This window comes from Rhinoderma darwinii, chromosome 13 (assembly GCF_050947455.1).
Source record: "Rhinoderma darwinii isolate aRhiDar2 chromosome 13, aRhiDar2.hap1, whole genome shotgun sequence".
In the NCBI taxonomy this organism is placed as follows: domain Eukaryota; kingdom Metazoa; phylum Chordata; class Amphibia; order Anura; family Rhinodermatidae; genus Rhinoderma; species Rhinoderma darwinii.
The window spans coordinates 26,999,770-27,013,188 of NC_134699.1; the positions used below are offsets into that span (position 1 = coordinate 26,999,770).

Genomic DNA, 13,419 nt, shown 5'->3' on the forward strand with positions numbered 1-13,419 from the left:
GGCTGTCACACAGGACGAGAATGCTCATCCTAATGTGCGAAGTACCCGCTGCTCAGGTTGAGCATTCTCATCCTGTAGAGGCAGAATAAAGATTAACATTAACCTGTTGCCGACAATCAGTAATGTAGTCCTTGTATGATCTGCAGCGAGATAATGGGTGGTTTGATTATGATTTTTTTTGTTTTGTGAAACCGCATATCCTTATTGTTAGGACCATGCTGGGGGCTGTAGTTTTAAGCCGTAGAAACCTATACAGCAGGGGTTGCACTAAATTGTGCTGTATTTGTTCTGGTGCTGTATATATGTACTGAGCTTGGTTCTGGAGCTGTATATACTAGTCCTTCTCAATGAATTAGAATATCATCAAAAAGTTTATTTCTGTAATTCACTTCAAAAAGTAAACTCATATATTCTATAGATTCATTACACACAGAGTGATCTATTTCCAGATTTTTTTTACTTTTAATGTTGATGATTATGGTAACAGTTAATGAAAACCCAAAATGTAGTGTCCTCAGAAAATTTGAATATTATATAAGCCCAATTTCAAAAATGGTTTTTAATACCGAAATGTTGGCCTACTGAAACATATGTACAGTATATGCCCTCAATACTTGGTCGGGGCTCCTTTTGCATGAATTACTGCATCAATGCAGCGTGGCATGGAGGTGATCAGCCTGTGGCACTGCTGAGGTGTTATGGAAGCCCAGGTTGTTTGATAGCGGCCTTCTGCTCGTCTGCATTGTTGGGTCTGATGTCTCATCTGCCTCTTGACAATACCCCATAGATTCTCTATGGGGTTTAGGTCAGGTGAGTTTGCTGGCCAATCAAGCGCAGTGATACTGTGGTTATTAAACCAGGTATTGCTACTTTTGGCAGTGTGGGCAGGTGCCAAGTCATGCTGGAAAATGAAATTGGCATCTCCATAAAGCTTGTCAGCAGAGGAAAGCATTAAGTGCTCTAATATTTCCTGGTAGACTGCTGCATTGTCTCTGGACATGATATAACACAGTGGACCAACACTGCTGCTCAGTGTCCAAAGTCCGGTTTTCAGATCAAAGTAAATTTTGCATTTCATTTGGAAATCAAGGTCCCAGAGTCTGGGGGAAGAGTGGAGAGGCGTCAATCCAAGTGGCTTGCAGTCCAGTGTGAAGTTTCCACAGTCAGTGATGGTTTGGGGGCCATGTCATCTGCTGTCGTTGGTCCACTGTGTTATATCAAGTCCAGAGTCTATGCAGCCGTCTACCAGGAAATATTAGAGCACTTCATGCTTCCCTCTGCTGACAAGCTTAATGGAGATGCCGATTTCATTTTCCAGCAGGACTTGGCACCTGCCCACACTGCCAAAAGTACCAATACCTGGTTTTAATACCCACAGTATCGCTGTGCTTGATTGACCAGCAAACGTGCCTGACCTGAACCCCACAGAGAATCTATGGGGTATTGTCAAGAGGAAGATGAGACACCAGACCCAAAAATGCAGACGAGCTGAAGGCCGTTATCAAAGCAACCTGGGCTTCCATAACACCTCAAGCAGTGCCACAGGCTGATCGCCTCCATGCCACGCCGCATTCATGCAGTAATTCATGCAAAAGGAGCGCCGACCAAGTATTTGCATATACTGTACATACTTATCAGTAGGCCATCATTTCAGTATTAAAAATCATTTTTGAAATTGGGCTTGTTTAAAGAGGCTCGTTCACCAGATTATAAGTGCCCTATCTCCTACATAATGTGATCGGCGCTGTAATGTAGAGAACAGTGGTTTTTATTTTGAAAAACCGATAATTTTTTAGCAAGTTATGAGCAATTTTAGATTTATGCTAATTAGTTTCTTAATAGACAAGTGGGCGTGTTTTTACTTTTTATCAACTGGGCGTTGTACAGAGGAGTGTATGACGCTGACCAATCGGCGTCATACACTTCACATTGTTCCAGCCCATTGTTAGTGTGATTGTGCAGTGAAAGAAGCTGGGCTGGAACAATGAGGTGTATGACGCCGATTGGTTGCTGATTGGTCAGCGTCATACACTCCTCTGTACAATGCCCAGTTGCTAAAAATTAGAAACACGCCCAGTTGTCTATTAAGAATTTAATTAGCATAATTCTAAAATTGTTCATAACTTGCTCTAAAATGATTGTTTTTCAAAATAAAAACCACTGCTGTTATCTACATTACAGCGCCGATCAGATTATGTAGGAGATAGAGCCTCTTTAAGGTGCCCTGTCACCAGATTATATCTAATTTTCTGAGACCCTAAATTTTGGGTTTTCATCAATGGTCAGCCATAAACATTAATATTAAAGTAAAAAAAATTATGGAAATAGATCACTCTGTATGTAATGAATCTATATAATGTGAGTTTCACTTTCTGAATTGAATTGCTGAAATTAAGTTTTTGATATTCTAATTCATTGAGAAGGACTAGTATGTACTGAACTTTGTTCTGGAGCTTTATATGTCAGAGCTTGGTTCTGATGCTGTAATTATATAGGATATATTTATAATAACAAAATTGCAGGGCAGATGGGATTGTTTTCAATTCATTGTATATTTAATGGGAACCTGTCTGGTAGTTTTAACCCCTTGAACCGCCACCATGCAGTAATACATGACCTGACAATATTTCCAAATGCATGTTTTTTTCAGATTAATCAACCCCCTATAAATTCAACTTTTAGAACGGGCCACGGTATATTTGGACTACTCTATAAAGGGTCATGGGGCGGGGCCGCTATCCTGAAGAGTCACACAGTCCGGACTTTAAACCCACCTTCCCATGCTTGATTGACATCACCCTGGCTGGCACAAGTTTCTTGGATGTGCAATTGCTTTGTACTACTTGGGCAAGCACCGTGCAGCGAGGTGTACTCTGCCCGGCTTCATCGCTGCACTGTGCATGCCAGGGACGTACAAGACTACGGCGCATCCGCAAGAGTTTGAGGCTGGTAGTGATGTAGAACAGTCAGGGGGATGCAAATCCAAAATCTGGGTGCGCCGTTTTTTTTTTTTTTTTTTAATTACTCCTGCTGTGCCCTCCACATTTTGGGCAAATAAGTCAAATAACTTTTTTTTTTTTCCCTTATGCAAAGTTTTAGTAAAAAAAACCCACGTAACTGGTATCGCCACATCCGTAATGACCCATCCCGTAAAGCGTTTTTTATCCGGCATGGTAAACGCCGTAAGAAAAATAAAAAACAATAACAGAATAGTTTTTTCTTTATTTAGTCTCCCAAAAAAAAGGAATAAAAACTGAGTCATGTACCCCAAAATGGTGCCAATGAAAACTACAAGTAATCCCACAAAAGAATAAGCCTTAACGCAGCTCCTAGGATGGAAAAATGTTAATTAAATAGGGTTTTGTGCTGACACAAAAACAAATTGTGCTGTAAAAAAATGTTTTTGTTTTGCAAAAGTCGTGAAACCTAATAAAAAAAACTATATAAATTTGGTATAGCAATAATCCTAAAGAACCGTAGAATAAAGCTATCCTGTTTTACGAACGACAGAAGTTGTCAAACCAACCTGATTTTGTTTTTATGAAGTTTAGCTGAAGCCTAGACAGAGGGGCCGCTGTGGATCTAGTGTTTTTGGACATTGCAAAGGCATTTGACACTGTCCCTCATAGACGTCTAATGGGTAAATTTAAGGACTATAGGTTTAGAAAATATAGTTTGTAATTAGATTGAGAATTGGCTCAAGGACCGTATCCAGAGAGTTGTGGTTAATGATTCCTACTCTGAATGGTCCCCGGTTATAAGTGGTGTACCCCAGGGTTCCGTGCTGGGACCACTATTATTCAACTTATTTATTAATGATATAGAGGATGTGATTAATAGCACTATTTATATTCTTGCAGATGACACCAAGCTATGTAGTAATGTTCAGTCTATGGAAGATGTTTGTCAATTACAAGCCGATTTGAACACCGTGTTTGGGCGTCCACTTGGCAAATGAAGTTTAATGTAGATAAATGTAAAGTTATGCATCTGGGTACCAACAATCTGCATGCATCATATGTCCTAGGGGGAGCTACACTGGGGGAGTCACTTGTTGAGAAGGATCTGGGTATACTTGTAAATCCTAAACTAAATAACAGCATGCAATGTCAATCAGCTGCTTCAAAGGCCAGCAAGATATTGTCATGTATTAAGAGGCATGGACTCGCGGGACCGGGATGTAATATTACCACTTTACGAAGCATTAGTGAGGCCTCATCTAGAATATGCAGTTCAGTTCTGGGCTCCAGTTCATAGAAAGGATGCCCAGGAGTTGGGAAAAAATACAAAGAGCAACGAAGCTAATAAGGGGAATCTAAGTTATGAGGAAAGATTAAAAGAATTAAACCTATTTAGGCTTGAAAAGAGACTACTGAGGCCTCATGCACACGGCCGTGCCAGTAATTGGCCCGATGGCTGTATTTTTGTGCCGTGCTCCCATACAAATCGTAAAAATCAAAGTAGGACATGCTCCATAATTACCGGCACGGTTCTACTACACGGACACCTTTCTGTAGCGATACGGAAATGTGTCTGTGGCCAAGAGAACCGGGCGGGTCCATAATTGCGGACCGTAATTATGGAGTTTTTTTACAGCCGTGTGCATGGGGCCATAGGGGGGGGGACATGATTAACTTCTATAAATATATGAATGGCACATACAAAAAATATGGTGAAATCCTGTTCCATGTAAAACCCCCTCAAAAAACAAGGTGGCACTCCCTCCATCTGGAGAAAAAAAGGTTGTCTGCCGAGGCGACAAGCCTTCTTTAAACAACTCCTGTGGTATTCCACAGATTCACAGGAGCTAATGTTTTTTGGTTCTATACTGTACTATGTGTGGAAAATGTTCCCTTCCCTTTGCCATTCCTTGATGGACATGTTTGGTTTTTTTGGGGGTTTTTTTTTTTTTTTCCAACCGTACTAACTATGTAATTGATACTGCACGATCAACGGCGTAAAAATAAAATTGCCCCCAAAAATTTTTTTGCCATTGCCCAAAAAATATTAGTAAGTTATTACATTATATGTACCCCAAAATGGTTCCTATAAAAATACACCACTTAACCCACAAATTACAAGGTCTCATACAGTTAGTGAAGAAAAAATAAGACCGTTATGACCGCTGGAAAACAGAAGGGAAACTTTTTTTTTTTTTTTTTTCTTTACTGGTCCTTAAGGCTAAAATGAGTTACATCACTCATTTGTGTCCGCATACGATCTGCAATTGCGGATAGTATAGTGCACATTATATCCTATGTGTCAATGCACATGACTGTGGTTTCCATGGTCCGTGCATTGCCCGGAGCCCAGACGGCAAAAAAAATAAATAGGACATGTCATTTTACGGGATGCGTTTTGCGGTCTGGGCTCATTGCAATCACGGACCATGCACACACGAGTGCATTGAGTTTAGACGGCCCGCGGATTACACTTCTCTGGCAGTCAGTGCCGTAATCACGGACCGTGCACACGACTACGGTCGTGTGCATGAGGCCTAAGACTTAATGCACCAATTATATTTGCTGGAGATATAAACTCAAAACCTAGAATAAAAAAAGTACATTTGGGAAAACCATCCTGAAAATGCCAATCACTTAGGAGGGGGGGGGGGCTGTTAGTGAATATTCACCCATTTAGTACCATATCTTTTTACAGTATGTAGGACTTATTTATATAGGTGTCAGTACCCATTTTTTATGTTTTATTTTATACAGAGCTATAAATCCCCTGCCTAGATATAAGTTTACATGATAAAGTTCTGACTACCTGCAGCCACCACTAGAGGGAGCTTACTGCAATACTGTTTTTATTATTGAGTTAATTGTATAATACCATTAAAGAGGCTGTTCTACCATACAACTTATGACTTCTCTACAGGTTAGGTGATCACGGGAACGAGTGTCCTGAGTCCCATGTTTGAAATGAAGCAGGGGGTCATGCATGCGCACTGCTGATCCATTTAATATTTTATGGTACCGAAGCGCTGGGCTAATTCCATGAGTACCATAAAGATTTGCTGGAGCAACAGTGTGCATGTGTAACCACCGCTCGGTTGAAACATGGAACTCGGGCCCCACGTCCTCACGACTGGTAGGGGTCCCAGCTTTGGCACCCCCAGCAGACCCTTATCACCTATCTACATGATAGGTGATAAGTTGTTATGGTGGGACAACCCCTTTAAGGTATGTTCACACAAGGTGGATACGCTGCGTAAAAGTATGCTGCGTATCCGTCCTAGAACCCAAACCAAATGGTGGTGCAAATTTTTGGACAATCTCTGCAGAAAGAATCATATGGTCATATGCACTCATGTAAAATTCTTGCAACTGGGTGGGAAATGGCATCTTTTAGCCTTGATCCAAGCAACTGTCTGTGTATTTTGGGTGGCAAAAGCACGATTTCCAACCCCCAAATGTTTCAGAAAAAAAATTGTGCAGGTATGCTATAAAAATAAAATTGGTACATGTGGCCAAAGCAACGCTCTGATAAAATGTTTTATTTTTGCACCGTTTGGAAATTAACACTGGTAAAAGCTAGGGCAGGTAATCCGCTTATCGGGCACTTTATTGATGAACTATCTTCTCCGTTCTGGGCCAGCGTTATGTCACCTGACATGTCCTGTGACTATATACATCCTACAGCTTCTGCTGCTTGGATGGGAAGGTACTTTACTATGCATTCCTGTGAGACGCTTAATGTGAGACCCACTTTCTCTATGCATTCCTGTGACTTTCAATCTTGCAACGTTTTCAGTGTGGAGTCAGACAGTAAGGGTATGTTCACACTGCTTATTTTCGGTCATTTTTCGGGCCGTAAATAGCCGAAAAATTGGAAGCAGAACGCCTCCAAACAGCTGCCCATTGATTTCAATTGGAAAAGCTGCGTTCCAATAAGGTGTTTTTTTATGCGGCCGTTTTGAAAAACTGTCGTGTAAAAAAAAAAAAAATGCCCCCGAAAAAGTGAATGTCACTTCTTGAGCCGTTTTTCATTGACCATATAGAAAAACAACTCCAAAAACGGGCGTAAAAAACGCAGCCAAAAACGCGAGTTGCTTTAAAAACGGCTGAAAATAAGGAGCTGTCTTCCCTTGAAAACAGATCTGTATTTTCAGAAGTTTTTTTGCTAAGCGTGTGAACATACCCTCACAGTGCAAGTCACGTGATATTACGGCGGCCCAGTACATAGAAAATAGTTCACCAATAATGCGCCTGGTAAGTGGATTAACGGTCCCAGTTTGGAAAGCACACCCGGTAAAAGCTAGGGCAAAGATAAAGGAACACTCTGGTTATAGGTTTTAAGGCTAGCCATTACAGTCCTAGGACTGCTCAAAACCTTAGCATTTAGAATTTTTTTAATTTTTGTTTTTACAAACTTCTAGCTATAGTCTGTACCCCCAAAAAAATACACATGCATTAGAAATCGCTCTGAACAAGTGTAATTAACCCACAAGTGATCTCGTACAATACATGAATAGAGGGGGTATGGAGAAAGTGAACAGAGGTATCAATACACTTCTCCCCTCCCAACCCCAAATCTTCACGGTTTTGGGATTGGTACAGATAAAGGGGAAGTGAGGCTGGTCTGTAAGCACACAAAAATATAAATGTACGCCTTCCATTCGACGTCTCTCCTGAACTTCTGTATTTTGGATCATTCTAAAGAAATCTGCAGGTCTAGTCTACTGTTCCACAGTGGTCTCAGGGGTTGGTGGTAAAGGATAGAGGGTCCGTATGGGGGGAGGGGGTGATCCTAATATTTGTCTTCTACCGGCTGGGACACATTTGCAATGCATGGCAATATATTGCAGAAAGGTCTGCCATGCCAGGGGTTAAGTTCTGTTCCCTCCTAACTGCTGAATTCATCTTCATGAGCCAGGGTTGCCTCTTCCGTCTGCCTCTGGGATGGGTTCCAGCGCTGCTCGTGTCCTAAAGACATCCAGGGAGGGGGAGTGAGAGCTGGCACGGCTTATGCCACAGGACTGGCCCGCATGGTGGATTTGTCTGATGTGGTCCACAGCTTCGTTCTTGGCATGTTTGAGGAGGTCAGCTTGGCCCTGTGGGATTATGAACAGAATCCGTAAGAATGCTGCTTGTGAAGTTTAAAACAAGTGATTTAAATACTTGAGGGACATGAAAGCAAACATTCAGAGACAAGGATGTGATATTAAGCAAATGTTACTGTGTTAATGCTGTTCTTGAACCAACAGCAGAGTCGTCAACCTGTATATCTTTAGTGCAGTGCTCAGGCAGGCTGAGGTGATGTGCCAATAGTGATCCCCCCCCCCCAAGCAGGTCATAAGCTTTCTGGAACTTTCACATTACCACCCTATTCTTATGTAGATCCAGATATAGCTACATGGAATGTAACCGTTGTAAACCAACAGGTCTTCTGAGGGCATAGCTGTCAGAAGCCAGCGAGTGTAGGACCCACACTGGCTGTTGTGATCTGCTGACTGGCAGCCAGTGTTAGGGTATGTGCGCACACACTAATTACGTCCGTAATTGACGGACGTATTTCGGCCGCAAGTAGTGGACCGAACACAGTGCAGGGAGCCGGGCTCCTAGCATCATACTTATGTACGATGCTAGGAGTCCCTGCCTCGCTGCAGGACAACTGTCCCGTAGTGTAATCATGTTTTCAGTACGGGACAGTTGTCCTGCAGCGAGGCAGGGACTCCTAGCATCGTACATAAGTATGATGCTAGGAGCCCGGCTCCCTGCACTGTGTTCGGTCCGGGACTTGCGGCCGAAATACGTTCATCAATTACGGACGTAATTAGTGTGTGTGCACATACCCTTAGCATTGCATGATGCCAGTGCATTGTGTCTGTATTCGACTGATGGCGCTGGCAAGCTTGCAGGAAGAAATTATTGTAGATTATTATTGGATCATTCGCACTTCTAAAAGGGTGATCCCTGTAAAAGAAAAGATATGTAACCGTTCATTAAATATTGAACGAGTTTGATATAACTGTCTGTAGCCTCTACTAGAGGGAGCTTACTGCATACAGTCAGAATTTAAAGGGATTTTTCCATCAGGGACATTGATGAAATATCCACAGAATGTCCGATAGATGCGGGTCCTACTTCTGGGACCGGCACCTATCTCTAGAACGGGGCCCCCTAAACCCCGTTCTACCTTTTTCTACTGCAGCTGCCTAACGGCCACTTCCGGACTATATGGTCAGGAGTACAAAAAGAGCGTAGGAAGTGGCCTGGAGGTAGCAAGAAGCAGAAAGGGGTTTAGGGGGCCTCATTCTAGAGCTGGATGTGGGTCCCAGAGATGGTGCCAGCTTAACAGCCTCTGACACTGTCCAATCCGCGCGCAGAAAAGCATTTCAATGCTGAACCGATCACATTATGTAGGAGATAGGGCACTTTTAACTGGTGATGGAGCCTCTTTAAGGCTCTTTTACACCGGCCAATTTATTGGTCAAACGAGCATTCATAGGACGCTCGTTCCAGATTATTGCACTGTGCAACGATCACCAGAGGAAGGAGCAAACGCAGTATTTAAAACAAAACAATCAGCTGATGAACAAGCAACTATTATCGTCTGCATGATAGAAATGTATGGGGACGAGTAATCTGAGCAACGAGTGCTTGTCACCATTCTAGTTCCTTGTCAAAGGAGCAAACGAGCGCTGACCAACGAACTGTCTCATTGATCAACGCTAGTTAACATGGCCTCGTCGGGCTGTGTAATACCAGTTTAACGCAGCATATTTATGATATAGGCTAGCATTTTTATGGGCACTAATGTGCATTGCAGGATGGGTGGTCATGGATGTCTGTTTTTAATTATTCTATTGGGTGCCTATAGAACGATTGTTTGCACCTACACTTGTTTATATTAAATAACCGATTTAGGGGGAGTGGTATTAAGGCCAGAGACTAAGGCCTCATGCACACGACCGTAGCCATGTGCACGGCTGTGATTTTTGGGTCGACCGGCCGCGGAGTGACGCCCGCGAGCAGCGGGCTGTGCACATGGCTACGTGCATTATTTCCTATGAGCCTGGATTGCAGAACATGGCTATAATAAAACATGTCCGTTCTTTCTGCGGTCCAGGCTCCTGGGCCATGCACCGACCATGAAAACCACGGTCGGGTTCATGGGCCCATAGGAATGGGGCCGCAATTCTCCCATGGATTTTCGGGGGAATTGCGGTCACAAAAGCATGTTCGTTTTCCATGGGGCCTAAAACCTTTTTGTCATGGTGTTCTCAAATTGCTGCACCTATCCCACACCACCTGAGATGAAGGTCCCATGGAAAACGTTTTAGGCCCTGTCGCCTGTTTCACCTGAGGTAGAATATTTTGGTGTTTTTCCTATTTTACAGTATCTTACTGGATTCTATATATAGGCATTGTAGCCTGTTTTATTTTTTGCCCTGATTTCACATGACGTAGTATATTGGGGGGAAAGGCTCAGGTTTATTACACTATTTAGCACATCACTGGCTGAATTCCCAAATAATGACAGTAATTTATCTGCTGGGTTTTCGAAATGCATTTTATACGGATGACCGAACAAACAAAAGAAGAGATAGATTTAATGGAATTTAAGGTGCTTTCAAGACGGCTATTTTATTCTTCAAGGTCTTTTAATTTCTCCGTCATTTTCACTGAGGCCAGGGCTGCACCTAGACTTTTTGTAGAGCTACTGATTTGACTTTAAAATCAATGTATTCGTGTGATCTGCTCAATAGTTAACTACTGACCGCTGCAGTCTACAAGATTGCATACAACTCAATCAGTTGAGCTCTAGATGTAGCCCTGGCCTTAAAGATAATAGATTGTAAGCCCTTTTAAATTTTATTTAAGGGTAATTGTCTAGTGCACTGCCACTGAATGCCACCGTAAGGCCGGTTCACACGTAGTGAAAATACTGCAGATTTTCTGCAACGTGTCTGATTGCTGCTACTGTAACATGATGCGAATTTTCCGCAGAGTGGATGTGTTTTGAACAAGTCCCATCCATACACTGCGTAAAATAAACTCAGAAAAAAACAATTCATAAATAGACCTGCAGTGTTTTCTTTAAATATGCAGCATGTCCATTTATGCCGTGGAATCGCTGTTTTTCTGTTGCAGGTTTTCCCCATATTCTGTGGTGAAAAAGCTACGATTCCACTGCAAAAATCACAACTCAGAAAAAAATATATACTTACCCAGAACTCTCTGCATCCAAGCCCGGCCTCAAAGGATAACGTTTCCTCCCATGTGACGGAGGCAGACAATCAAGGCTGAAGTGGTCACATAGGACGAAACGTCGTCTCAGAAGGCCGGACTGCAGGACGTTCCAGGGATTTGTCAGCATGGTTATGGCTGGGGTATGTATGAACTTTTTTTTTTTCTTTCTAGCACCCTTTTCCGCATTGGAAGTTCCGCCTGAAAAACTGCACCTGATTCGGTTTTCTGGATGGAATGTGCTGCGGGGTTCTAGGTCGGATACGCTGCATAGTTTTATGCAGCGTATCCCACCTGTGTGAACCTGGTCTTAAAGAGGCTCTGTCACCACATTATAAATGCCCTATCTCCTACATAAGGAGATCGGCGCTATAATGTAGATGACAGATCGTTTTTTTTTTAAAATAAAAAGCACTGCTGTTTTCACCACTTTAGCATAAATCTAAAATCGCTAATAATGAGTTGCTTAATGCCCAAGTGGGCGTGTTTTTACTTTAGACCAAGTGGGCGTTGTACAGAGGAGTGTATGACGCTGACCAATCAGCGTCATGCACTCCTCTCCATTCATTTAGCCCTCATTCACACGGCTGGGTTTCCAGGCCGGGTGCCGGCCGTTCATAAATCGTCTGGCACCCGGCTGCATTCTGAATAATAGATCCCTAATGGGGCTATTCACACGACCGATTTTTTTTTTTTTTGACGGCCGGGAAAACCGGCCGTCAAAAAATAGGACATGCTCTATCTTCGCCCGGGTACCCGGCCGCCCGGTTCCCATAGAAGTCTATGGGGCCGGGTAATACACGGCCATCACCGGGATGTGTCCCGAGTGATGGCCGGGTTTTCCGGCGCTTGCGCTCTATCTCCTCCTCCTCACCTGCGCTCTGCACTGTGAGGAGTTTATGCCATTCTGACGAATGGCATCGCTGTACACTGTGTGGCAGGGCCGGGTTGTACAGCAGGTGGAAGGGAGCACTGCGCTGGCTCCCTTCCCCTGGATGTTTTAAAAGCACACTGGCCATGCGACACCTTTGATGGCGCCGCTAGCAGCTGCAGCTGCTGCTGCTACTACTGTAGCAACGCCACTATAGCAGAGCCGGGAGGTATCTCCCTGCTCTATGTGCTAGCCGCACTTTAGCTCCTTGAAGGAGCGGAATCCCCGTGTGTTCGGGGATTCCGCTCCTGGACAGAGCGCTTGATTGCCCAGATATGGACAGAGACGTGACATCAGGGGAAACTCCTGAAGCGGAATCCCCGAACACATGGGGATTCCCCTTCAGGAGTTGCCACTGATGTCACTGTCCGGATCTGCCGGGCCCGGCACGGATGCAAAACTTAATGCAAACCGGCCGGGCAAAATGGCCGATTTTACCGGCCGACATTCGGGCTCGGGAACGACCCGGTGGTGTGAATCCCGCCTTAGGCAGCGTTCTCTCTTTCGCGCGCGCGCTCTCTCTTTCGCGCGCGCGCTCTCTCTTTTGCGCGCTCTCTCTTTTGCGCGCTCTCTCTTTTGCGCGCTCTCTCTTTTGCGCGCTCTCTCTTTTGCGCGCTCTCTCTTTTGCGCGCTCTCTCTTTTGCGCGCTCTCTCTTTTGCGCGCTCTCTCTTTTGCGCGCTCTCTCTTTTGCGCGCTCTCTCTTTTGCGCGCTCTCTCTTTTGCGCGCTCTCTCTTTTGCGCGCTCTCTCTTTTGCGCGCTCTCTCTTTTGCGCCCTCTCTCTTTCGCGCCCTCCCGCTCGCTCTTTCGCGCCCTCCCGCTCGCTCTTTCGCGCCCTCCCGCTCGCTCTTTCGCGCCCTCCCGCTCGCTCTTTCGCGCCCTCCCGCTCGCTCTTTCGCGCCCTCCCGCTCGCTCTTTCGCGCCCTCCCGCTCGCTCTTTCGCGCCCTCCCGCTCGCTCTTTCGCGCCCTCCCGCTCGCTCTTTCGCGCCCTCCCGCTCGCCCTCCCGCTTTTTCGCGCCCTCGCGCTCGCCCTCCCGCCCGCTCTTTCGCGCCCTCGCGCTCGCCTTCCCGCCCGCTCTCTCGCGCCCTCGCCCTCCCGCCCGCTTTTTCGCGCCCTCGCGCTCGCCCGCTCGCCCTCCCGCTCGCTCTTTCGCGGCCTCCCGCTCGCTCTTTCGCGCCCTCGCGCTCGCTCTTTCTCGCCCTCGCCCTCGCCCTCCCGCTTTTTCGCGCCCTCGCGCTCGCCCTCCCGCCCGCTCTTTCGCGCCCTCGCGCTCGCCTTCCCGCCCGCTCTCT

At 45.0% G+C, this 13,419-nt stretch overlaps 1 protein-coding gene across 2 annotated transcripts in view; it reads right to left on the reverse strand.

Moving 5' to 3' along the window:
* Positions 1-7,415: 7,415 nt before the first annotated feature.
* The window catches only part of LOC142666080 (inactive phospholipase C-like protein 2), a 76,099-nt gene continuing 70,095 nt past the window's right edge, over positions 7,416-13,419 (reverse strand). For both annotated transcript variants that reach the window (XM_075845973.1, XM_075845974.1), the window contains exon 6: positions 7,416-8,056. In XM_075845973.1, the coding sequence (XP_075702088.1) occupies positions 7,868-8,056 (189 nt within the window). In that variant the 3' untranslated portion in view covers positions 7,416-7,867. The remainder of the gene's footprint in view (positions 8,057-13,419) is intronic.